Consider the following 25,644-nt stretch of genomic DNA (forward strand, 5'->3'; position numbering starts at 1 on the left):
AAGGTTATATACTGAATGAAGTATGTAATCTGATCTTGAATCTCCTGACACCCCCACCCTCACCCTGGTAAGATTCTAGATTGAAGAAAAGGAAGCAACAAGCTGAAGGAACACTAACAACCCAATTCTTGACTCAGTGGTACCTAGGAGTGTAATTTTCAAAGCAGAAGGAGAACAGTTTATTTCTATTTGGTTTGGAAGATTTGTGAATAGGCAGGAGGTCATTAGAAAAATCCATCCTTTCCCTGAATACCTCAGAGGCTCCTCCCTTTATTCAACATGTCCACAAGCAAAAGTAGCCATCTAAAACAAAGGGGATAATAAAATAGAATCAAATGATTTCTCCACGTGCCTTTATTGTGCAGAAATCTATCAGAGGAAAAGCCCAGGCAGGTTTATCAGATGTGCTTAATGTGTGTTTTATTAATTTCAGGCACAAAGTACCGATCTGCCCTGAGTGTGGATGACTGTTTTGGTATGGGGAAAACAGCTTATAATGATGGAGATTTTTATCACACAGTGCTGTGGATGCAGCAAGCACTGAAACAGCATGATAATGGTGAAGAGGCAACCATCACTAAAGCTGAGGTCTTGGATTACCTCAGCTATGCCGTTTTTCAGCTTGGGGATTTACACAGAGCAATGGAACTTACAAGACGATTGGTCATCCTAGGTAAGAAGTTCTGATAGGAACTCACTCTAATCCATAGAGGAAAAGATGCTCTGGAGCAGTGCTTCTCAACCCTAGTAACTTTAAGATGTGTGGACTTCAACTCCCAGAATTCCATGCTGGCTGGGGAATTCTGGGAGTTGAAGTCCACACATCTTAAAGTTGCTAAGGTTGAGAAACACTGCTTTAGAGAGAATGTGGGCAGTTTGCTGCCTTTGTTGGCCCATCCTAAAAAAAGCCTCACCTTTTCCTGGGATCACGAAGCAACCACATGGTCCAGGAAGATAAGTGCCTGAAGTAAGGAGATGCCAAGAGGGTGGGAGAAGATTGTTGCACTGTGTGCCTCCTTATAGGTCCTTAACTCAAGCACTTATTTTATTGGGACCATAGAGCTCCCTGCTTCTTTAAGGAGGCACCACCAAATGCAGCAAGTGTGCCCCCATTTCCTGCAAAGCACCTTTTTTGCCTCAGGTCCAAATAGCTGCACATCCTGAGTAAGAAGGGTAGATCATGCGTTTTTCCTCAACAGGCTTGTGGAATCTCTAATCTGGGAAGCATCTCTAGCCTGCCCACAAAGGCCCCAGTAAGGTCTTGCCAGTGGTGCTCCAAGAGGACAAAAGTTAAGGTTCTGTGATCACCATTGTTTGGAAAAGAATCCCCTTGACAACATAGAATATCACTTCACTGCTGCTCCGATGCTTTTGAATGAAAGCAGCACTAAATTATCCTGAGTTCTGCTGAGATTAAGTGAAACTAATGCTGACCTTTAGATCTTTTAATTCAGACTTCCAAATGAGGTGGTGTGGATTATTTACTCTGTTGCCTTCTCTGTCTTAACTATAAAGGTGATTGAGAAAAACTTTCAAAAGTGGGAAGGGAATAAGAATGCTTGTTTACATTCAGTATTTCATTCTGAACTGATCTAGAAGTAACACTTTCTACTTTTGTATGATTACTATAAATTAAATACCAATGTAATTCTACTTTAGGCCATATTTTGATGAATCTGTAGAAACTACATTTTATCAACATCCCTGCATATTTGGACTGATATGGCAGATCCCTTTCAGAAGCATATGGTAGTGTTGGCAGGGGAGCAGAATCTGATCATTCTTAGTCCACTCCTTTCTCTGAGGACATCTGGTACTACTCAGTGAAATTATTTACTTGAATTAAAGTGTAGTTTATCTAGGGCAAAATAGCAATCCAATCTATTTCTGTCAGGATTGCATTTAAATCAGCGATGGAATCCTAAATATTGTTTTATTTTTTAATGGGTAATTTTCCTTTTCATTCTTTGGTCGTTTATCTTTACGAAAAAAATAATCATTCCTCCAAATATATTTTAAATATATAGCTATCTGATCAGCTCTTTCTTTTCTACCAGTTTGCTTATCCATTTTCTTTTTGCCAGAATAATTCCCTTGCTATGTAATGTTGACTTTTTTTTCAATTTCTTGCCCTCATTCCTTTCATTGCTACTAAGGCATTTGACAGTAATAACCATATACGTTTAGTCTTATATTAAATGAAATCAATAAAGGATTCAAATTTACTATATGATGTATTTTTTATTTTTGTGTTTGAAATTTGATACTAACTTTCATTCAAAGGCATTGGATACTTACACTCAACATGCACACACACACACACGATAATAAGAAGACAACCCTAAACATACTAGATTTCCAACAATGAAAATAATTAATTCATCCATTCAAACTTTGTTGGTGTTAATCTTGATGATTTTGCCTGGGGTCAGAAGCTAAGTAGGGTTGGGCATGGTTAGTGCTTGGTGGGGAGACTACCAGGGAATAGCAGAGCTATAGATTGGACTGGAAAATCTGAATATTTTCTGGAAGAAAGCAATGTCAAAGCCTTCCATACTGTAGCCAAGTGAAGTCATCAGGAGCGGATTTGTACCATCTGAGCCTCAGTTTGGGATGTAGCTCTCAAGTTTCATGTTAATTTGTATATGAATGATATTGTTAAACTTAAAATTTTGTAGGAAAGATTTGAGTGTAGGTCTACGGTTATTCCCTCTTAATTGCTGGACCAGTTCAGTTTTTTTCCCCTAAAATATCCAGAGTGAGGCCTTTCCACTGTGAACCATTGCTTATTCACCCAAAATTGCTTATTCTCTTACTTGATTGGGCTAATCTGCTGGGTAGTTACAATGAAATGAACAAGCTCCCTTTTAACATAAATAAATAAATTGTGTTCTTTTTAATGTAGAGAAAGGCCATGTGTTGGGAAACATGGTCTTACATCATTTTTGAGACAGTGTATTACAGACTTTATTTATTGCCCTTGTACATTTCAAGCCCAATAAAGATTATATCTTTGACTGCCAGAGAGCTTAACAGGAGATGAGAGGGGCAGTTGTCTTACCTGCACAATGTAACTGGTGGCCTGCTATAGATTTCCAAGTCCTGGACTGATTCTCTTCTGATTCTTTCCAATCAAGAGCCAAGTCACGAGAGAGCAGGCAGCAACATGCAGTACTTTGAGAAGCTGCTGGAGAGCGAAAAAGAAACAAACCAATTCAATAAAACATCAGGCACAAGTGAGCCCAAAACGTACAGTGGCATTTACGAAAGGCCTCAGGACTACCTGCCAGAGCGCGAAACCTATGAGGCCCTTTGCAGAGGGGAAGGTGTGAAACTGGTGAGTAAAAAAGTGCCAAAGATTACCAGCTTAAATTCTCATACTGTTAGTGTTTCTTCTGAGCCTGTATTCTACAAGCAAGTTCATCCTTCCTTTTAACTTGCAAAAAAGAAAAATAAATAGGTGGCTTCACATGGCAGGATAATTTAATTTTTATACCAAAAATCTAGCCCCCCATTAAAAAAAATGAGAACAAAAGGACCATTTCAATATTTTAAAAACAATTGCCATTTCAGAAGAATAACAAATGATTTCTCCTTTGAATGATATCCAGTTGCTCATCTGTAAGTTTCAAGACTATTCAGCTTGGTGTCAGTGGAGTTATGAGCTGAGAAAATGCTTAGAATTATGACAGGATGCTAAGCAAGAGATTTTATCTTTCCTGTATGAAATTATTTTCTAAATAATTAAGACTCAGGAGTCATATTTCAACGTACCCTTGCTTATATGCTGGTATATTGTATCATTTGATTTTTGAACTTTTTAGACACAAACACACAACATCGTACATGTCATGACTGGCCTGAAGAGGATTGTATAGGCCATGTAATATAACCCTGTTAAATCTAAGGAAATTCTGAGAGTTTCTTTATTTTATGGCTGTCCGATTCTATGCCTGTAAAATATCTTCCTTTGCTGAATGGTTAAAAGACTATTAGTTCTCCTGATGTTCAGATGAAATCTTCCTATGACCTTCTAGTGGAATTGGCCATCGTTATCATAATTCCTGATCAGCATTGCATCAGAGAATGCTGATCTAGTCATGGTCTTTGGTGCAGAAAAGCTCAAGTTTTTGTCCCCATTTGTATGCTAGTTCTTTTGGTATCCCTTTTCTCTTTTATTCTCCAAGTTACCATGGACGCTTTTCTACATTTAATTAGTTCGTTTCAACCCAAATATCTATTTTGTCAGAGTACTTTTCAGTTGTAGTCTTATATTTGGAGATCCTAGCTATCCCTCTCAAATTTTCTATAATCAGCAAATATAATGATTTATTCCATCTCCTCATGTAAGTCCTTAGTTAAAAATATTGCAGTCATGAGGCACGCTATTCAAAATTTCCAACCCAGTAATTTTGCAGTGTAGAATCCATATCCCATAAATGATATTTGTATCCAAATAAAACATCTAATATATTTAGACTGTTATTTTTCCCTGTAGTTATAAGGCAAATATTGTTTACCTAAATTCAAGAACTAAAATATTCTATTTATCTGGATATATTCATAGACGCCTCGAAGACAGAAGAGGTTGTTTTGCAGATACCACAATGGAAATCGAAATCCCTACTTAATTATAGCACCTTTTAAAGAAGAAGATGAATGGGACAGCCCACACATTGTCAGATATTATGAAGTCTTATCTGATGAGGAAATAGAAAAGATTAAGGAGTTGGCTAAACCAAAAGTAAGAATTTATTTTCTTCAGTCAACTGAAATTATATCAGCATTTCAATTAATTAATATAAGTCAATAAAAGTGAAGTTGAATGAATTGGGGATGTCAGGACCCAGTTCCTTGCAAGGGTGTGGTTGCTATAATATTTTGGAGCAAATTTTGTACCACATTGTTATTTATAGTCATTGAGGCTCATTTATGACAAGAGTTCTGTGTACTATTCAAATATGCAGTCATTTCTCTGGAATGACATATTAGACTAGGGAGCTGTGCTGCCTAAGAAAGTCAGCAAAATTATTTTCTTGTATTTACTGAAATGTCAAGCACAAACTTTTTCCCCTTTCCTCTTATTTTTGGTAGAAGAACAACTGCCTTAAATTGCCTGGTTCAGACAAAACCCGATAAAACTGTGGTTCTGTATTAATGAGTATGAGAAAGGTTCTGTCATATCTTTTTATGTAACTGACCTTTTCAACAATATTTCAGTATTATACTATGCTTTCAACTATAGCTAATCATGACTATGGTTTAGGAAATCAAGCCAACTTCATGCATCATGGTTTGAAGGTTGGCTATTTCAATAAACAATTAATAATGGTTTGTCCATATTTGACACAATGCTAAATTGCAGTTAGCTAAGGAAAAGAAATGAAAGCTCTTAACACTCTCATGAAAAGGAAGAAAGAGGAATATGTGTCCAAGATTTGTTCTTAATTCTAAATCATTATATTTTATTGTGGTTGTTGAAGAAGAATGCTGGTCCCTTGCCCAATGTTGTTTACTGCATCTCTACTCAATCTCTACCCATGCTGGCTGAGGATGATGGAAATTGTAATGAGCACATCTGGAGAAAGCTGATTTACCCTGCTTGATACTGTCAAAAGTATTTCATTTTATCTGAAGACCATTTTAGAAAATATAACAGGAACTGAACCTAGGAACTTGGGTTTTTCTACTAGCGTATAGTTCTTCATGTGCTTTAAAAGAATAGTAGTAGAGTGTTTCCAACTGAACTATACCTTGGTAATTATTTCCTTTACCTCCTCTAATTAGTAGGCTTTGGGACTGAACTTATAATGGCAGTTAATGCTCATACACTGTAATAAAAATAATAATACTAACTAATGAATGATGTAAAGAAAGCATTGCAGTGCAGTAAGGATTTTTTTAAAGAAGATGAATTTATTTTAAATATTTCTGAAGTCATAATTCTTGTTCATCAATTAGTTTGCCTTGTTTAATATTCCTTATGGCTTTTATCTCTGTAAATGAAGACATTCTCCTTATGGTTTATTGTTACCTTAACTGGTTCTTAGACATCAAGCCTTGGACTGAACTGAAAGCAGCCAACTTGCTCAAAACAAAAAGCTTCTATAGGCTGCGTTGTATGCAGTAGGGATGACACCAACATGATGAATATATGTGAAAATTCACCTCCATTTTTAGAGGAAAATGGATCTAGTTTTCATTAAAAATAAGGATTTTAAAGGGACAGCATGATGTTTCATTTCAGTGCAGGAAGTCTAAAAAGAGCAAAGCTGTATATGAATATCTGCTTATTTGAAGCCCAGATTCTTTAGATGTTGATCTGATACACTTAGGTAAATAAAAGTTGCTCTAATTTTTTGTTGATTACAATCCTGGACTATCCTTAAATGAAGCTGTTCTACTGTATTTATAAATGAAAATAATAAGATAAACTGGAACAAATAATCTGGCATTAATATTAATTGCATCAACTGTACAAACCATTTCCCTTTGAAATATACTGTAGATGTATGGTTTTATGGGAAGTACCAGTTGCTACTCATTTTTAATCACTGATTCAAATACATACTAGGTTCCCGGATTTGTGGAGCAAGAGCCTACAGGAAAACAGCACATGAGTCAGAAATCTGGCAATTCATTGTGCCAAAAGCTACATGCCAAGACAAGATAATTAATAGGGAGATTAAAAGACCAAAGAAAGAATATGGAAAAAATGAATTAAACATGGGAAGAAAAATGCTAACAAAGAGAATAATTATGGGTGTTGGTCTATTAGAATGCTTACAACAAATTTCTTGCATTGCTTTAAATAAACATTTGAGTCACAATTATACTGATAATTATGGGATAATTTTTTTCGGCTGCCATATATATTTATTTTGTGCTGTATTGTACTTTTTAAAACTGTTTTCATGATTGTTTGCCGCCCAGAATCACTTGGTTGAGATGGGTGGCTATAGAAATTAAAATGAATGAATGAATGAATGAATGAATGAATGAATGAATGAATGAATGGGCTAACATTGCTGTAGTGTAACGTTCTACCAGCAATCAAAAGAAATAATCCATGCTGTGATGTTAAAAAGTTTGAAATAAGAATTTGCCTAGTTTGTTACTGTCATAGATCATATATACGTATTCCTGAGTTTCCCTATCAGACTAAGAGTTTTTCAGATCAGTTCTTGGTGGTCTGAATTTATGCCCAGGATTTGGACAAAAACAAGACAAAACAAAACATGAAATTGTAACCAACATGAGTGATTTGTTCTTTTTTAAGCTTAGCTTCAGCAATGCTCATATTTGCTATTCCGACTCCAAACTGAGAAGAGGGGAGATAACTTGCTGCTAATTAATATGGATATTTCATTTTAATTTCTTTGTTCTTTAAGGCAATTAAAAATGACAAATACAACCACATTATTACATATATAAGAAAGAGTTTAGAATTACATCTCTTCAAGCAATACTTTAGTGGCTTAAACTGAGTTTCTTTTTTTTTCAAGAACATTATTAAGTTTCAGTAAAGAATAAAATATAGAAAAATCAGGGAAAAGAAAGAAGATAGCAAAAGAAAGAAAATACGGAAGAGAAGTAACTTCTGACTTTCTTTGGTATAGGCATAGATATAAAATACTCTTACTCTAATATTTAAAATGCTACAAAATAAATCTGTATCAGCAAAAAATATAAAATAGATTAATACAAAGTATTTCTGTAGTTATAGAATAAATCAGTCATCAAACCCCAAAATCAAAATTTCATTTTTTTGAGTCTCAAGTAAAAAGTCCAGGAGTGGTTTCCAAATAGAAACAAAGCTAGACAATGTCTTTTCTTTAATCGAAGTAGTCAGCTTCACCATCTCCGCCAATTCCATTAGTTTCACTATCCATTCTTCAGCTGTGGGCATTTGTAAATCTTTCCATTTTTGTGCATATAAAAGTCTTGCTGCTGTTATCATATACAGAAATAAATTCCCATGGTTCCTTTCCATCTGTTTATCCATCATACCTAAAAGGAAAATCTCTGGTTTCAGTTGTACATCCAAATGGCTTAAACTGAGTTTGCTCCTGATTTGTGGAGCAAGAGCCTACAACAAAATAGCACATGAGTCAGAAATCTGGCAATTCATTGTGCCAAAAGCTACATGCCAAGACAAGATAATTAATAGGGAGATTAAAAGACCAAAGAAAGAATATGGAAAAAATGAATTAAACATGGGAAGAAAAATACTAACAAAGAGAATAATTATGAGTGTTGTCTATTAGAATGCATAGAACAAATTTTAGTGAAATGGCACTGCTTTAAATAAATATTTGTGTAACAATTAAGGTGCAGTTATACCATTATGATTACAGGCAGACTGGTAATGAGGTGGGGCAGATCCTGATTGGTTCATCCAAACTCATCTCTTAATAAGGTCCTTCCTAATCATTCCCATTTCCTTCAGACTTTAACTTTCTGCTCATTGTATTCTGCCAATCCTCAGAGATATTAAGTAAAAACTAATCATTGCTTTATTGATGCAGTCTGTTGCATGAATATATTAGATATGCTGGAGAATTCTGGCAGGAGACAAGCTTTCAGTGGGTTCTTTTCTCCCAGCATATCCTTTTTTTTGCTCAGAGATGCTCTTTCATACAGGTAGTCCTCGACTTACGACCGCAATTGGGACTGGAATTTCCATCGCTAAGTGGTGCAGTCATAAAGCGAGATGTCATGTGACCGCATCCCTTAGTGATGGCAATCCCGACAGTCCCGGTTGCTGTCATTAACCAAGAATTGTGGGTTGTTAAGTGAGTACCCGCCCAATCCAAGCCATTCTGGGCTTGGTACCTCCCAGCTCTGAGCCTTAGTAAGATAAGGGACTGCCTCCAACTCCCCTGACCCACCTATCTCCCTGACATCTCTGCCCTTTTGGCCACCCTGCACCCTGCCTTGTGGGGTGGTAAGCAGCCCCAGAACTGCATGGCTCTGGGGTAGCTTGCCACGATTCGGGAGCTGCAGCCACCCCAGCCCAGTCCCAGCTGCAGTTGCCCTTGCCAACCTGCACTTCAAGACCCCTGCCACCCTGTGCTCTGCCTTCCCAGCTGACCTTTGCTGTCTTCTTGCTCCCACTGCTGATGAGGCATGCCTGGCCTGGCTGCTGGATTGGCCTGGGGCTGGGTTTCGCATTGCAAAAAAAAAAAAAAGCAGAAAGCAGCCCCAGAGCCACAGCGTGCCAAAAAGCCCCTTTGGCACTGTGTTCCTGGGCTGGGTTGGGGCTGGGCTTCAAGCTGATATATCTGTATCTGTATCTTTATCTGTATCCGTATCTGTATATCAGAGAGCAGCCCCAGTGCTGCAGCGTGAAGCCCAGCCCCAGCTCAGCACAGGAAGTGGTACTGTCTGAGCTTGGTTTTCTTCCTGCAGACATTTCATTACCAGGCTAGGTACCATCATCAGTGCTCTGACACAAAGAAGTGAAGTTTGTTGGCTGTTTATATAGAGCAGCTTATCATACTGGGCTTTATACCCTCTTCTCGCTAAAATCCTCTTTGTTTCATATATTCTGGCCTGATTCCCTGCCTTGGCACAGTGGCTTTGTATTACTTTCACTGCCACCACCAACCTGCATAGAATTTATCTTCCTCTTAACTCCAGCATGAGGAACAGATAGGAATCCCACAGCATATACCAGCAAATTACAGAATTACAGGTAGTCCTCACTTGATGATGGTAATTGGGGCTGGCAATTCCATCACTGAGCGACACGGTCATAAACCACACCAACTTACAATGGCAGTTGCAGCAGTTCCAGTTACGGTTGTTAAGCAAATCCTGCATGGTCATTATATGCGACATCACCATTTGCAGCCTTCTGCTGGCTTCCCCATTGATTTTGCTTATCGGAAGCCAGTAGGGAAGGTCGCAAATGGCAGTCATGTGATCGTTGGGATACTGAACGGCTGCAATTATGAGGACTGGTCATCAGTCTCCTTATTCAGTGCTGTCGTGACTTCGAACAGTCCCTGAACAAGTGGTCATTAACCAAGGACTACCTGTATAAGAATGGTACAAGTGAGGTAAAGTCTATAGTCCTGCCCCGACCCGCCAAGAAAAACTGTAGTATGAGCTTGAGGTGTGCTGAGGAAAAGCCACCTTCTTCCCACCTCTGATCCCCCAGGAGTCAAAAGAATATAATAGACTTTACAGTGATGAATTTGTTTACCACTAATGCAGTATCTCACTTTTCAGACTGTATAGAATAAACTCTAGCTGCAATACTGTACATCATTTTTAAAAGAATCTGTGGGATGTAAGCATATAAGGGTTGGGAATAATAGTGCAAGATGAGTTTGGCATGTATTTTTGGTACTATTTGAGTTAGTAAATCTTACATATCTTTTGATACAGTTGGCAAGAGCTACAGTCCGGGACCCCAAAACAGGTGTTTTAACAGTAGCCAACTATCGGGTTTCTAAAAGGTAAATTGTGTAAGAATGAAGTCCATCCTTTCTTATGAATAACTTCCAAATACAGTGGAACCTTGGTTTACGAACTTAATTCATTCCGAATTGGTCGCGACCCGAAGCAAATTTTCCCATAAGGTTCAATGTAATTACTGTTAATCTGTTCTGGCGTGGAGGACAGGGAGGTGGCTATTGCTTGGAGGGAGAGTCCCCCTCCCTACGACCACGCGGCAGGGGTGGAAAATGGCCGCGGATCACGTGTCAGGGGTGGAAAAATGGCCGCAGATCACATGTCGGGGCGGAAAAATGGCCATGGATCACATGTCAGGGGCGGAAAAATGGCCGCGGACCATGTGTCAGGGTTGGAAAATGGCCATGGACCACGTGTCAGGGGCGGAAAATGGCCGCGGATCACGTGTCGGGCGGAAAATGGCTGTGGGCCATGTGTCACAGGCGGGAAAATGGCCACGGACCGGGTCACGAGAGGGAAAATGGCCGCGGATCCTGTTCGTAACCCAAGGTGGAGTTCACGAACCGAAGCAAAATTTTGCGGCCGGAGCTGGTTGTCACCTGAAAAGTTCGTGAACAGAAGTGTTCGTAACCCGAGGTTCCACTGTATATTGATAATGAATTAAAACTTTGAAATGTACTTCATTTCAAACCTGACCAACAATTGAAATGTTTAGTATTTTTGCTGTTCTTCTTGTTTTTTGTTTTTTTTTTTACTTTATGGGATAGATTTTATGTATCATGAGTTAAAACATACAATTTTGATTTCAAGTTAAAATGTGTTATTATATAAGCCATTGCTTAGAGACTAAAGCCTAAAAGTTGATTTGTGAAGAAGTGCTATAAATGTTGACCCATTTGCAAAGATGGATGAAGTTATGCAAGGAAGTGTGTTGGTATGTGTGTTTTAAATTTCACAGTGAGTTGAGGTTTTAAATTCTTGTACAAAATCTTTTTCTGCAAGTTCATGGCTGGAAGAAGAGGATGACCTGGTTGTTGCCAAAGTAAATCATCGAATGGAGCAGATTACAGGATTAACTACCAAAACAGCTGAATTATTGCAGGTAAATATGTTACTGGTTCTTCCTTCAGGCAAGGGCCTGCCTTCTGTCTCTGGAAGCAGAACTGCATGAAAGTTGTTGAATGTGTAATGCCCTGAAAATTATGAAACAAAAAGTAGGCCCCCATCCCACCCACCCCCAAAAAGGGAGAGATTATCTTCATATTTTGATTGAGATTTTTATAATTCAAAACTCTGTAAATAGTAATGGCTGCCAATAACATTTAACAGGAAGCTTAACTATATGGGCACCGTACTTGCACAAAATTCACCCATTTTTAGGGTCATTATCTATTTTTTTAAAAAAATAGCAGAAAAATGTCTACAGTTTCAAATCCAATAGGTTCCCTTCAGTATTTATCATTACTATTATTATTATTATTATTATTATTATTATTATTATTATTAGATTTTTATCCCACTTTTTAAAAATTTGGTCAACTCAAGGCAGCAAACATACTTAATACTCCTGCCTTCGATTTTCACTAGCACAACAACCCTGTGAAGTGGGTTTAGCTGAGACTGAGTGACTGGCCTAAAGTTACCCAGCTGGCTTTCATGCCTAAGGGAGGCCTAGAGCTCATGATCTCCTGGATTCTAGGCCAGCACCTAGTATGAAGAATTATATTTAAAAAATAATGCAGTCTCTGGCTGACAGAGCAGGACAAAGAGCTGAGATTTTGGACATCTGCACAACTGGAATTTCTACTGCAAAAAAGATGGTGATCAGCTCTCCTCCAATTGCTGTTTTTGACATAGCTTAAGAAAAAATGTGAAACTATTCAAGAATAAAAAAGCCAGTTTCTCTATAGAGAATTTTCCTCCTTTTTCTATCTCATATGTCATTCCATGTGGACAATTCAGTCTTCTCAAAACTATTTTCCTCAGATTATCCTATGCTGAATTATAGATTGATAAAACCAATCCTCTGTGTAGTAGTTAAAGCACCAAGCATACTAGTGTTGCATGCATGCATGCATCATGCATGCATACATACATACATATATACCTATACCACATGCGATATTCCTTGCTATGGGTAAGGAGGGTTTCAGGAAATTTTACCAGCATGCCACAAGTACAAGCAAACCAAGTCTTATCCCAAGCACGCTCATCCTGTTCTATCAAGATAAGATCTCTAATCTGTAGATTTCCTTGCAATCAACCTATTGTTGCCCACATCTCACCAACGCAGAGGAATATGCAGCGTACTGACACACATTCAGCATGCAATACTGATGTTTTTAAAATAAAATGTGTTATGAAAGATTACCATATTTTATTTTGCTTAAAAGGTTTTGCTTTTATTTTGCTAATATATTGTCATTTTGTCTGCATTTAGGTTGCTAATTATGGCATGGGAGGACAATATGAGCCACATTTTGACTTCTCGAGGGTAAGATTTAATATTTTAGGTACTTTTCTCAGTTATTGCTAAGCATATCTGATATTTTAAGGGCTAAACTAGAGGTGATAGAAATTCCTAGTTAATTTTGACATCTTTTTTTCTCTGTACAAACAAGGACAGGGTGGGACTGATTTGGATCGGGGTTGAGTTAAAGTAACTCTATACGAGCACCCTGATTTAAATTGCCCCAATACCATCTCCCAGTATTAGCAAAAAAAATAATAAGTTACATTGAAATGGGACATTGGGTGTGGGGTTAACCTTCCCTTTCCACTGCCATAACTGATTTATTCAACCCCATTCTAGAGCTGCTGTTTTTTGTAAAGAAAAAGATCTTAGGGAATCCATGTCATCTTTTGTTTGTCCCACTGGGCAACTATGAACAGGTACTGGTATTATACTCATGAAGGCAATTTTTCCTTACAAAGTATGAAATACTGTATGAGTGATGTTTGCAGAATATGTATTATATTTAAGCATTTATGTTTGGATGAAACAATCTTATGGAGAGCAAGGAGAGCACCATGTGCATTTATGTATTTTTTTTTCCTAAATTACTTTCTCTCAATTAGAAAAATTAGGATTTCCTCCCATAAAGTACTTTCATTTATAAACAAAGAATTGCTGTGGTTAGCCAAGATTGGGTGCAATGGCAAAGTAACCCCCCTAAAAGATACCCCCCTCACATGCCCCTCTAGTGGCAAAAGTATATTATCTGTCTATAGCAGGGGACTATTCTAGTTTTCCCAAACATGTATGTACATAAAATGACCATAGTGATTTTTAAAGGAGGTAAGTGTATTAAAGTTTGTGATTTGTAGACATCCTGTATTGTGTCCAATGTTTAGGAAGAGAACTTTAAGGTTCATGTATTTTGAAAAAGAGATGGCATTCACAGGCCCACCTTTCCCCTAATGTCTCCCTTGTAATCTGGAACATAATATTATCAAGAGACAAAGCTGTAGCTTTTTTCCAGTGGTGTTATCTCCAGCTATCAACATGTTAGCCAATAAAGTCAAATGGTGATAGGGAACTCTTGATAAGATCAGATCTCATTTCCATTTCAGCCATCTTTAGAAGTCAGTTAAGAGGTAGCCATCGATTCCATGTAATATATTGTTCAGGTTCCAACTGAGAAGTTGAACATCTTTCAGATGCATAATCATGTTAGATCTCAATAGTTCTGTAATATAGTTTGAAGGTTAAACTGTTGGGATTGTTCCAATTTTTTTTCAATGGTTCTGCACTATAGTTTAAAGGTTAAACTGTTGGGATTTTTCCAGTGGTCAACAATTACTAGAATTCAGCATTCCCTGCAGCAAACTATGCCCAAGTTTGAAAATCCAAAAAGGGATGTGTGTGGGCCCTAGATAGGTAGAGTCGAGTTGAGTCTCCAGGACTGATTTTATGGTACCCCTCTTGATACCTCTCTCCAATTTATGATAAACCATTGATGAATACTCTGAGTATGATTTTCAAGCCATCTGTGTTATCTACTTAATAAACGTGTACCCAGTCCACATTTAATTAGCTTATCAATCAGCATATCTTTAAATACTTTGGTGAAATGCTTTGCTAAAGTCAAGATTATGTCTGTGGCATTCTACAAACTATTATTATTTATATTTATTTATATTTCAAATTTAGATACCGCCCATCTCACAAAGAAGTGACTCTGGGCAGTTCACAATAAAACAACAATAAATGTTAATTAAAATACAATAAAAACAGTATAAAAATACAGTCAAAATAAAATAAGATCAAGCACATAACTCAGTAAAAAATAGTCTTGTAATAATTTTAGCTTTTTAGAGTAGCACCATTTGTTGACTTTGTTTTCTTTCCCCTCCTTCCCTTTGTTGAAATACTGGGGGTGGGGGGGTGGGATCATGTCTTCCTACATAAAGACATGATAGGACAAACTATTTTTTACTTATATATCAAATTTGTCACTGCCTATCTCGTTAAAAAGTGACTTTGGGCAGTTTACAGAGGAGATAAAACCAATTAAAATACAATATGAAAACAGTCTTAAATATGTAATAAATAAATTCCAAGAATGATGGAATTGGTGAATAGTTCAGGGAGTGACATCAGGGCATCAGCCACCCCCAGGATTGATTAAAACTCTTATCACTACATGCAAGCTGGCAGAGCCAGGTCTTAAGTCCTTTCCAGAAAACCGGGAGGGTAGGGGCCTGCCACACCTCTGGGGGGAGAATATTCCAAAGGTGGGGGCAACGGCAAGTATCAACCTGATTGCATCTCTGTCAGGTCAAATCTCTGTCATTATAAATCAGTGCACACTTAAAGCTTCTTCACTGATGCTGATTTGTGTAAGAGAGGCAACAAAACAACCAACAAGATATTTATTTTTGGATGATATATAATGCTTGGAATGTAGTTGTCAGCAGCCAAAGTTGTGGAAAGTTAACAGCTGGATTTCTTACGGATTTGGATTGGTCCTCCAGGCTCTGTATATAGCACAGGTTATAACTTGAATCCATTTGCTGTTACTTTACAGTGATTAAAGTTTATGAAACAGTTGTATAGCTGTTGATTGATTGACTGATTGAAGTGTATTAGCCACCCAACTCCAGTGGACTCTGGGCAGTGTACAGAACTAAAAAAAAAGCCCATAAAAACAGCAAGAAACATTAAATCAACGGGCAACCCAGATTAAAATACTCTGCTAACAAAATCCACAAAACAAAACAGGGGCCATTAAACAATGATGAACATCAACCCCAGGCCTGGGACCAGAGGCAGGTTTTCAAGGCTTTCCAGAACCCCAGGAGAGAGGGTGCCATCCTTATCTCTGGGGGGAGGCTGCTCCAAAGGGTCGGGGCTGCAACAGATAAGGCATGCTTCCTGGATCCTAAAAGATGGCAATATTTAATGGAGGGGACCTGGAGCATAAGCACTCTGTTGGAACACACTGGGCAGGCAGAAACGATTGGAGATAAGTGGTTTCTCAGGTGTCTAGGCCCTATGCCATACAGGCCTTTATAGATAATAACCAGCACCTTGAATTGCACTCGGAACCAACTGGCAGCCTATGCAGCTCGTGTAGCAGTGGTGACACATGGGCACACTGAGAAGTGCTCATTACTGCTGGCGCTGCTGCATTTTGAACCAGCTGTACCTTCTGGGTGGTCTTGAAGAGCAGCCCCATGTAGAGTGATTGCAATAATCCTAGTGTGAGGTGACCAGGGCATGAGTGATTGTCTGAAGGACCACCTGATCAAGGAAATGGTGCAACTGGTGTACAAGGACCCCAAAGTTGCACACTAGTCTTGACTGTGGAAGTGCAGCCCCATCCAAAACTAAGGATGGTGATGTCTCCAACTTAGGGGATCCAAACAGCCACAGCCACTTGGTCTTGTTAGGATTGAGCCAAAGACTGTTCTACCCCATCCAGACCCGAACAGCCTCCAGACACTGGGTCAAGACGTTGACAGCTTCACCTGTGCTGCTTGTGGTTGAGATGTAGAGCTGGGTATCATCAGCATACTGGTGATACTGCGCCCCAAACTGGCGGATGACCTCACCCAGTAGTTTCATGTAGATGTTGAACAGGAGAGGGGAGAGCATCAAGCCCTGAGGCACCCCTCACATGAACTGCTTGACAGGTCCTCAGGAAAAACTCCAAGCTCCCTCTGGAACCCAACAGGGTCCATCAGTTGCCTGGGGCGGGCCGGCCAAATAGGCCCTGTCTCCCTGCGGAGGTGGATGGTCCCAATGAGTTGGGGGGCAACCAAAGAGTGATCTGTCCATGGCAATGGACTGATGGTGATGTCCTCCAATGCCAGATCACGTTACAACTGCCCCGAGACAAAAACCAGATGTAGTGTGTGACATCCAGAATGTGTCGGGCCTTCTATCATTTGGGACAGGTCCATGGTTGCCATGGAGGCCATGAACTCCTGAGCAGCCCCAAACTCAACCAGGTGGCAAGTTAAAGTCCTCAAGGACCATCAGCCTCAGGGACTCCACCACTAATCTGGCAATGGAATCCAGCAGCTCAAGCAGGGATGAGGGAGGGCAGTACACCAGCAATAATCCCAACTGTTCCCGAAGGCCGAGCTTAAGCCAGAGGGTCTCACATCCAGTTGTCTGCAGGGCAAAGCCTCTAAGAGCCCTCAATGACTCGCAGATGATGATAGCCGCCCCACCCCCACTTCCCTGGGGTCACAGCTGGTGCCAAACCTGAAACCCAGGTGGGCATATTTCCAAGAGGGGAAAACCCCACCCCCAGGCCCACCCAGGTCTCAGTTATGCATGCCAGGTCAGCACTCTCACCCGTAATTACATCAAAGTTCCAGGTGTGATAACCAAATCAAAAAGTTTGGGGATTCCTGTGGCATCTATTTGCCATGATGTCACAAATTTATTGATGTTTCAGTTGCTCTTCTTTTTGGTTTTAGACACAATCTCTCAGCTCCCTATACATTTTTTCTCCACATTGCCTTATTCTGTAGTACATGATTCTCTTTTTTCCTATATCCTTTATTATGCATTCTTATTCTTCCTATTCACTATATAGCACCATAGATCTTTGTATCATGCTAAATGTATCATTTGTATCAAACAAATGTATCATTTGTTATCTCCTTCCTAATGCTATAGGCCACTCTATAGCTTTGTTCAACTGTTCCTTCCCTCCCTCCCTCCCTCTCTCTCTCTTTTTTGCCCTGCCCTTATCTTAATTGAACTTGGTAATGCATGAGGTTTTTACTTTTCCAGAAGTAAATATTTCATACTGCCACTCAGATAGCAGTAGTTTTTACAGCATTAGTAGCGGGAGAAGGGGAGTAAAATCTACCCCTTACCTCTATATTGAGAAAAAGGACAAAAAATCCAGACTTTTTTTTTTTTTAGATGTGTCTGTAAATGCATAGAGCAGACCAAAAATAGGCAAAAAGAGAATGTAGTTAATCTGCAGATTCTATATTTTACAATTTTGTTCGAACTGGAGATCATATCACTAAAATGGAAATTGAAAATAGATCTAAATCTGTATACAGATTTAATCTGCATGATGCATTTAATCTGTGTATTAATAGTACATGTAACACAGCCTTGTCTGTCAGAAACATTTCATTCAAAGCCAGTGAAACCAGTGAAGTTTTTAAATATTGTTTTTTAAATTGAAATCTGGGCCTTTTAAGCTAAATGTGCCAAGTCTAAATACTGTAACTGACTATATAGTCTTGTTTAATGTTTTCCCCTCTTTTCTCAAACTTGAATACTTTGTGGATCACTTTTTAATAGTTTCCTAAATCACCTCAGGCCTCTGAGAGAGGAAGATTCCTAAATCATCTCAGGCCTCTGAGAGGAAGATGAATGAAACTGGTCCTGTCCAAAGCTTTGCTCTTGCATGGTCTAAATGAATATTAAGGAAAGCTAACAGTATTTTCCAGTAACAGTTCCTCATTGCAGTTCCAGAAAAACAGCATTTTCTTTGCTGAAAGCATTATTGCTTTTGTAATCAATCACAGCAAAACATCAGTAAAGGCTCTGAAAGAACCACAGTTTTAGTGGAAAAATGTTTGTTGCTCTTACATCTATTATCTCCAAATGCAAAGATAAGAAAAGTTGCTCTATTGCTACTTGGGATTTAGTAGCAGAGAATGTTCCTGTCAGACTCTTTAGTTCTTGCCTGCTGATGATAAAGGGGAACTGGCACTTTGATTTCCCTTGCTGGAAGGTGCCCTTTCCCTTTTTATAGTGCAAGGAGTGGCCCATTCAGCCACGAGTTTACCAAAGGTACTAATCCAATAGCAGAAAAAGAAGCTGCCAGCATCTCTGATGTACTGCAACTCTTGTTTGGTCATGGAATGATACACTGAGATCTCTGTGCCAAACCAAAGTGTGGTTTGTTTATTTTTGGCTAAGCATGTTGTGTGTAGCCAGCCATGGTGGTTTGTAACTTTGGCTTAGCATATCATACAATCTCAGTTGTGATTTATTCAGAAAGCCATGGGTAAACAAGCTATGGCTTAGCACAATGTGTGGACCAAGCTATGTGTTACCTTTGCAGAAGTGTTGTTCAGTATGTTGAGTTAATATGCTACTGCCTCTGAGACTTTGACTTAAGCCTGCAGCCCTGCTTATATGTACCTGAAAAAAGTCCAATGGGACAACTGGGGGGGCCTTGGTTCCACTTAGATGCATAGGCAATCTCCACGTCCTGTTTCCAAAGCTACAAACATGCAACCAATTTGGAAGTTGGGTTAAAGTTGTTGTTTGTTTCAGCGACCCTTTGACAGCACGCTCAAAACGGAAGGAAATAGGCTAGCAACATTTCTTAACTATGTAAGTACCTCTGTGTTCTTGTCTACGTACCTGAAGTTTGCAGTTTACTTTTATTTAATTTTGTAGAAAGATGAACCTGATGTTTTCAAGCGTTTAGGGACTGGGAATCGTTTGGCCACTTTTTTGAATTATGTAAGTACTATATGAGCAGTCTTGGACATGTGGAGTAAGGCTTGCCTTTTTTCATGTTGTCATCTTAAGTGAAACTGATTGCATGATATTTTTTAGAGTTTGTTGATCCAGCATTACATGGAGTCGTAGTATCTGTGGAGATGAAGTCTGGCATAATTGTGCCAATGAAATGGGTGACTAAAGTACATTTTTAACAATGGAACTTTTATGAGAACTGATTCGGGAACACCTTCAATCATTATTATTTGTGCAGCCATAGAATCTGTTCTCACTTTACTTGCCACAACCTGAAAGCGTTAGATTTTGCAGCTCTTTCAACCAGGCTCTCGAATTTGTAGGAAACTTCTTGAAAAGTGGCTAATAAAAAGCATTAGTTTACTCCAGAGGTGTGCCTGCAGTGCAGTTGCTATGACCATTACTAGTTCATTAGCATATCACTTCTAGTCTGCAATCTAGCAATTATGTAATGTATCATTAAACCTACTGGGCATTCATTAACCATCAACAATTTATAGATTGTTGATCTAGAGAAAGGATTGCTGATATCTTTCTCTCTGCTTGCTGTTGCCAACATCAACTGTAGTCGTATTTTGTCATTTTAACTGGAAGGTACATGTAGGCACCTATGTTTAAAAATGACCATGATAAGGGAATTTAGTAGAATCTCCAAATTGGAATGGAACCAGAAAGAATTAAGGTATTTCACTTTCAGTTATCATGTCAGGGTTTGAATTTCTTCCTGAAATTAGCAAAATTCCATGTCCCGTATAATGATTGCATATCTTTAGAGGTGCCTTGTCCCTAAATTAAAACATGGTAGTTTGGATCCATCAGTGGAACAAAATCTAAGTTATAGAATGTGATTTTCTTGCTCCTCCCTTTCTACTGTGGCCCCCTGTATCACTTGGGGTTAGTACTGGAGTTGCTGGGAAACAGAGTTGGCTGCGTTATGCAGATAGAGCAGGAAGTTCATGGACTTTGCTACTCTCTTGTATGAAAAGCAACACAATTTAGAATCAGATCCATTACATGAAAGTAACAATTCCTCTTAATTAAAGACACTATATATGATTGAAGTGCTTGTGTTCTGTGGTATCCATGGCTACTTCATAGCACCAAAATAAAGCTGTGTTAGTTTCATTGCAGTGTTTCAAATTCATAAAGAGATTGCTCAGAGATGCACAGAATTAAGCAACATCATCAGTGCTAAGGCAGTTTTTCAATTTGCTAAACAAATCCATTGGCCAGAGGACTGTGGTCTTTTCTCGCATAGAGGAATATTCAGAAGAGATAAGTTTGCGCCGTTATTGTAGTCCCAATTGTGATCAAACTGTTTTTATACCAATCCTGAGTCAGTTATTTCTCTCTTATATTTAAAAAAATGACTGGCTATTTTTTTTAATGCATATGTTCCTGTTGGATTTTTTATTCCTAAAAATCTGTGTCCACAGTCTCTATCTCTCTGTTAATGGTGTCAGGGGCCCTCCTTCAAAACTCTGAATATAGCTCCCAGAGCCCCTCCAGGGGTTGCTGCAGTATTGTAGATTTCTAATGTGACAGAAGGGGGAAATTTATTATGAAATATTTGAAGAGTAGTCATATTATCTGTACTTAATGGAGTTCACATTTTGGTGTAAATTGAATCAAATTTAGGTTTTATCCTGGCCTCACCCACTTCTTAGAACATGGCCTTTATCCTGCAAAAGGATGCAAACCCTTGCTGGGTAAGAAGAGAGTTGATCTAGAAATAAGCAGAATATCTTATTATTAATGCTGAATCTTACAGCGATTTATGGGTGGCTTTTTTCCCCTTCTCAGATGAGTGATGTTGAAGCAGGAGGTGCAACAGTTTTCCCAGATTTTGGAGCTGCAATTTGGCCCAAAAAGGTAATATCCGTCCTTGTCTATAACAAATGCTTTCCCACTAGAAGGGTGATAAAACCAGCTCTATTTCCTTAGATTTGATCCAGTCTACGCCATTTCTGTTCAGTTAATCATTCAGGATGACAAGATTCTGGCAGTGAGATATTTTTGGTTGCTATCCATTGGTGAGGACATTCCAGTAGGGCAGCACCAGTTTTTGCTGAGTCTTACTCAGACAACCTTTCCCTGTATTAAACAGAATTTTAAATCAGTCTTTGCCTGAAAGAGTTTTATAATGTGTATTTAAAGAGCTTGATAGGCATTTGTTTGATTGAAGGGCTTCATACAACTTTATTTCCCAATAAGAGAACAGGACTTCTCCTACCTCTTCTCTTTGCTACATGCCAGCTCTGTCCCACTGCCCCCCAGTCCTCAAGCAGATTAGAAGTTTATAAACCATATTTGCAATGGGTCTTACATAACATACCATAGCTTATTAGCATAACAAGTGAATCCAGCCAGTTTGACATACTTTTCAGTAGAAATTTAAAGGGATGCATTTGCGTCCCACTGAACTCAATGTGACCTGCATCCAGAAGATATTGTTGTTTGCTATACATGCATTTCTCTTCAGACAATAAAGAGTAGTGTTGTTTCCTGAGTTCCTCTTTGTATGAATATTGATATTATGCTGGTTTAAAGGGCCAGCAGGATCCTTTATTAACTTTTCCCCAAAGAAAACATGCTTTTTCTTCTGCAGTTGATAGTACCGTGTTCAGCATAACTCCTGGAATGGAGAGCCTTTTGTTCTAAGGGAAGCTGCTGCTTGAATAATTTAGAAGTTTAAATGATCAATAATTTGGTTCAAGTTGTTTCTATTTGTAGTTAATGTAGTTAATACATGTGCAGTAATATGCATGTTCCCCATATCTTTGCAGGTTTAAAAAATCTTTTTACAAATTAGCTGCAACTTTGATTCTAATTAATAGAAAACCTGCAAGATCTTTGGGCTATTCACACGAAATAATATTTTTGATATAATTGGTTATGTATTTCTTCATTTCTAGAGAGCACAAATTAGTGCCGTTTTACTGTGAGTTCTAGTCCCCTCTTAGGCACAAAGCCAACTAGGTGACTGGGTCAGTCACTCTCTCTCAGCCCTAGGAAGGAGGTAATGGCAAACTACTTTTGAAAATGCTACCAAAAAACTGCAGGGACTTGTCCAGGCAATTACCAGGAGTTAAGGCACAATTTTCCTTTTTCAACTTTCCATCTGCGTTCAAATACATTGCCATTGGAATCTCACTGGAAGTAGAAACTGGAAATACTGTAGATATATTCCAACGTATTAAGAAAATTGTTATAGCAGGTAAAATACAAGTTAGATGAAAATGCACTCAACACTGAATTTATTTAAATGAGTAAAGTCTTTTGTTGTTTTCAGGGGACTGCAGTTTTCTGGTATAACCTCTTCCGAAGCGGAGAAGGTGATTACCGAACGAGACATGCAGCATGTCCAGTGTTAGTAGGCTGTAAGTGGGGTAAGTAAAAATCATCTCTTCATTTTTGGGAAGTAAGACTTAAGGATCATCAAACAGTTAAGGAAGACTGGATTATTTCTGGTCTAGGATTTTTGTATTGCTATGACACATTCTTGGATATTATGCTCCCACATTAAGATTCCTTTGCTGTTAGCTTATGTCTGTGACTTTGATGTTCATTTATAGGATAAGAAAAGTAGAAAATGGTACCTGCTATAATAATGACAGGATGTGAGTAGCTAGGCAAAACATAGCATTTCAATGAAATTTTAAGCAGCAGAACCTTTGAATGTTCAGAGTCCCATGTAGTTGTCTGTAGCATCATTCAGGTATTATTCAATATGGAATACTCACTGTATGAACACTCTTGTTAATTCCCACCCACCCAGGTCCATCAGAGTTTCTCAGATGGCATTGGCTCTCAGTGGGCATTTTGTGTTCAGCACAACCATTTGTAGGAAGAAAACCTATATGCATACAGTTGGGCCATGAAATGCGTATAAGGGAACAGTCATCATGAAGCAGTGGTAGCAAAGGGAGAGGGATGTCAGGAAAGCTTGAGTGAAATAATGCCAGAATGGACTAAGGATGGTTCTGAAACTCAACACTTGTAGGAGCCTCATGATCCATCTCCCATTCTGCTCATGGGATGTAGTATTAAATATTAAACGATCTCATTTGCATCCTCCTACCTAGAGGGCTCAAGGGGAGCCTTCCTCAACTTGCGTGCTCTCCAGATGTGCCATTGCTGAGAATTCTGGGAGTTGAAGTTCACACATCTGTAGGTTATCCAAGTTGGGGAAAGCTGCTCTATGGCCACATGTAATCCAATCACACTCCTTTTGAAACCTTCCCTAACATTCACAAACTGGGACTAAAAAAAAAAAACAGCTCATTTTTCTTTCTGCTTTTTTGGGGGTGGGAAAAATCGGCAAAATAAGTTCAAATGTAGCTCCTAGCTAGAAACAAGTTGTGCACTGCTCCTCAAGGATTCAACATACATACATTTATTTATTTGTTTGTTTGTTTGTTTATTTATTTTTTAAATTTGTCACCGCCCATCTCACTGTGGGGTGACTCTGGGCAGTTTACAGTAAAAACAGAATAAACATTAATTAAAATAGATAAATATAATTAATTAAAATATGCTAAAAAACAAAACTTCCTTTATGATATTTCCAAGAGGCTGATGTTAATTAGGTGTTACTAAACTCAGGGAGCATCATCAAGGCTCCAGCCATCCCCAGGGTCTATTGTATCTTTCCTTGCCCCATGCCAGTTGGCAGAGCAAGTCTTCAATACCCTTTGAAAAATTGGGAGGGTAGGGGCCCGCTTCACCTCTGGGGGGAGAGTATTCCGTGAAGAGGTAGATTGGTACATCAAGCTGTCCTCCAAGGATCCAAACTCACACGTTCATCATGTGAGGATAATGGACAAAGGTTAGAAAGAGAGAGGTCCATTTATACGATCTCTACATACAAAAACTAGATTTAAAGCAGATTGGAATACTACTCTCAACGGTATATGAGGATTATGTGTATATGTATCGTCCAATAAAACTGTATTCCTTAAAATGTGGTGCAGGAAAGTTGCATGCTGATGCTTTTGCATAACTGCTGTCCACATTTTTATTACTTTATGGGCTGTATTATTTTATTATATAATTTAAAGGACTCATGCATTTTTAGAGTTGAAGATGCTTAGACTTTTATATAAATGAATAAATGTAACAATCCTTACCATTTTTTTAACAGTATCAAACAAATGGTTTCATGAAAGAGGGAATGAATTTTTAAGACCATGTGGTACAACAGAAGTGGACTGAAACCAGCCCAACCATTTTTTTTTTTCCTCCTCTGCTGACATCCTTGTGCATTGTTCAGTTCATTTCTAAGAAATGACTCCTATTCTACTAAGGAAAACGATGGCATTATTTATTGAAGAATGGCAGCATCTGACAAGGAAAGAGGACAGCTGGTGCTATGTGCTTATATTATTGACACTGTCATTTCCCTTCTCTCTTCAGTTTCTGCAACATCCAGCAGTGTGATATGTTACAGATTGGTCACGGAACACTTTTTTCAAAATGTACCTTTAAAAAATATAATTGTATTTTCTAGGGTGTACAACTTACATTAAAAAAATACATAAAACTTTTTTAAAAGAAGCCACATGTGTCGTGTGTGCTTAATTTGTGGCAAACATTGAGATATTTCCATTTGATCATTCCCAAACCACTGGCTATAAGTGGGGAAGAGGAAGTGAAGGTGACCTGAGCATCATAATGGCTACAAATCTCATTTGCTGCAGAATCGGGAAGAAGAAATCTCATTTAGGGGAACAACTTGAAAATCTTGGCTTCAGATTAATGTGCACAGCAATGGCTCAGTAGGCTTTAAATCATGTGCTGTGGGAGGTGTATCATGTATATTTGTTGATTTTTCCCCTGTGGCTAAACTGAAGGTAGACACAAAAATTCAACTGCAGGAATTGTATTTCACAATGGAAAAAACCATAACTAGGCAATGAAGAGAGAACTCAGCAGGTTCCTCTCCCCAGCTAGAACACTGCTGTCTCTGAAGGAGAGGGAGGAGATTCATGCCAGGGATATAGGGCAGAGGTTCCCTTGGAGGAAGGTGGAAATGAGCCACCTGTACCCCATGAGTCACAAGACAGCTTTGAACCCCCTTCTTCCAATCTGCCCATTTGCTAAGTGCAAAATAAAACTGAAACACAGACACTTGCATACATTAAACATCCAGAACAAAACCAATCCCACTCACTTGCATGATGTCATGATGGTATCATTTCCTTAATCTCCCCATTGCCAAAAACAATAATAAAAAGACACCTCTGGTGTCC

General features: G+C 38.7%; 1 protein-coding gene across 6 annotated transcripts in view; it reads left to right on the forward strand.

The window, feature by feature from the left end:
- P4HA2 (prolyl 4-hydroxylase subunit alpha 2) overlaps positions 1 to 24,632 on the forward strand; it is a 51,816-nt gene extending 27,184 nt beyond the window's left edge. For 5 of the 6 annotated variants that reach the window (XM_007439399.4, XM_007439400.4, XM_007439398.4 and 2 more), the window contains 10 exons: positions 434 to 673; positions 3,138 to 3,337; positions 4,568 to 4,744; positions 10,396 to 10,466; positions 11,425 to 11,524; positions 12,863 to 12,916; positions 19,313 to 19,378; positions 21,197 to 21,265; positions 22,686 to 22,782; positions 24,537 to 24,632. In XM_007439399.4, coding sequence (XP_007439461.1) covers positions 434 to 673; positions 3,138 to 3,337; positions 4,568 to 4,744; positions 10,396 to 10,466; positions 11,425 to 11,524; positions 12,863 to 12,916; positions 19,313 to 19,378; positions 21,197 to 21,265; positions 22,686 to 22,782; positions 24,537 to 24,607 — 1,145 coding nt within the window. In that variant the 3' untranslated portion in view covers positions 24,608 to 24,632. Of the gene's footprint in view, positions 1 to 433; positions 674 to 3,137; positions 3,338 to 4,567; positions 4,745 to 10,395; positions 10,467 to 11,424; positions 11,525 to 12,862; positions 12,917 to 19,186; positions 19,247 to 19,312; positions 19,379 to 21,196; positions 21,266 to 22,685; positions 22,783 to 24,536 lie in introns of all 6 variants that reach the window. The other variant, XM_088133736.1, reaches the window with a different exon arrangement.
- The last annotated feature ends 1,012 nt before the right edge of the window (positions 24,633 to 25,644 follow it).

This window comes from Python bivittatus, unplaced genomic scaffold (genome assembly GCF_059951505.1).
Source record: "Python bivittatus isolate LINGU-HERP-01145 unplaced genomic scaffold, Pbiv_v1 ctg000080_np1212, whole genome shotgun sequence".
Lineage (NCBI taxonomy): Eukaryota > Metazoa > Chordata > Lepidosauria > Squamata > Pythonidae > Python > Python bivittatus.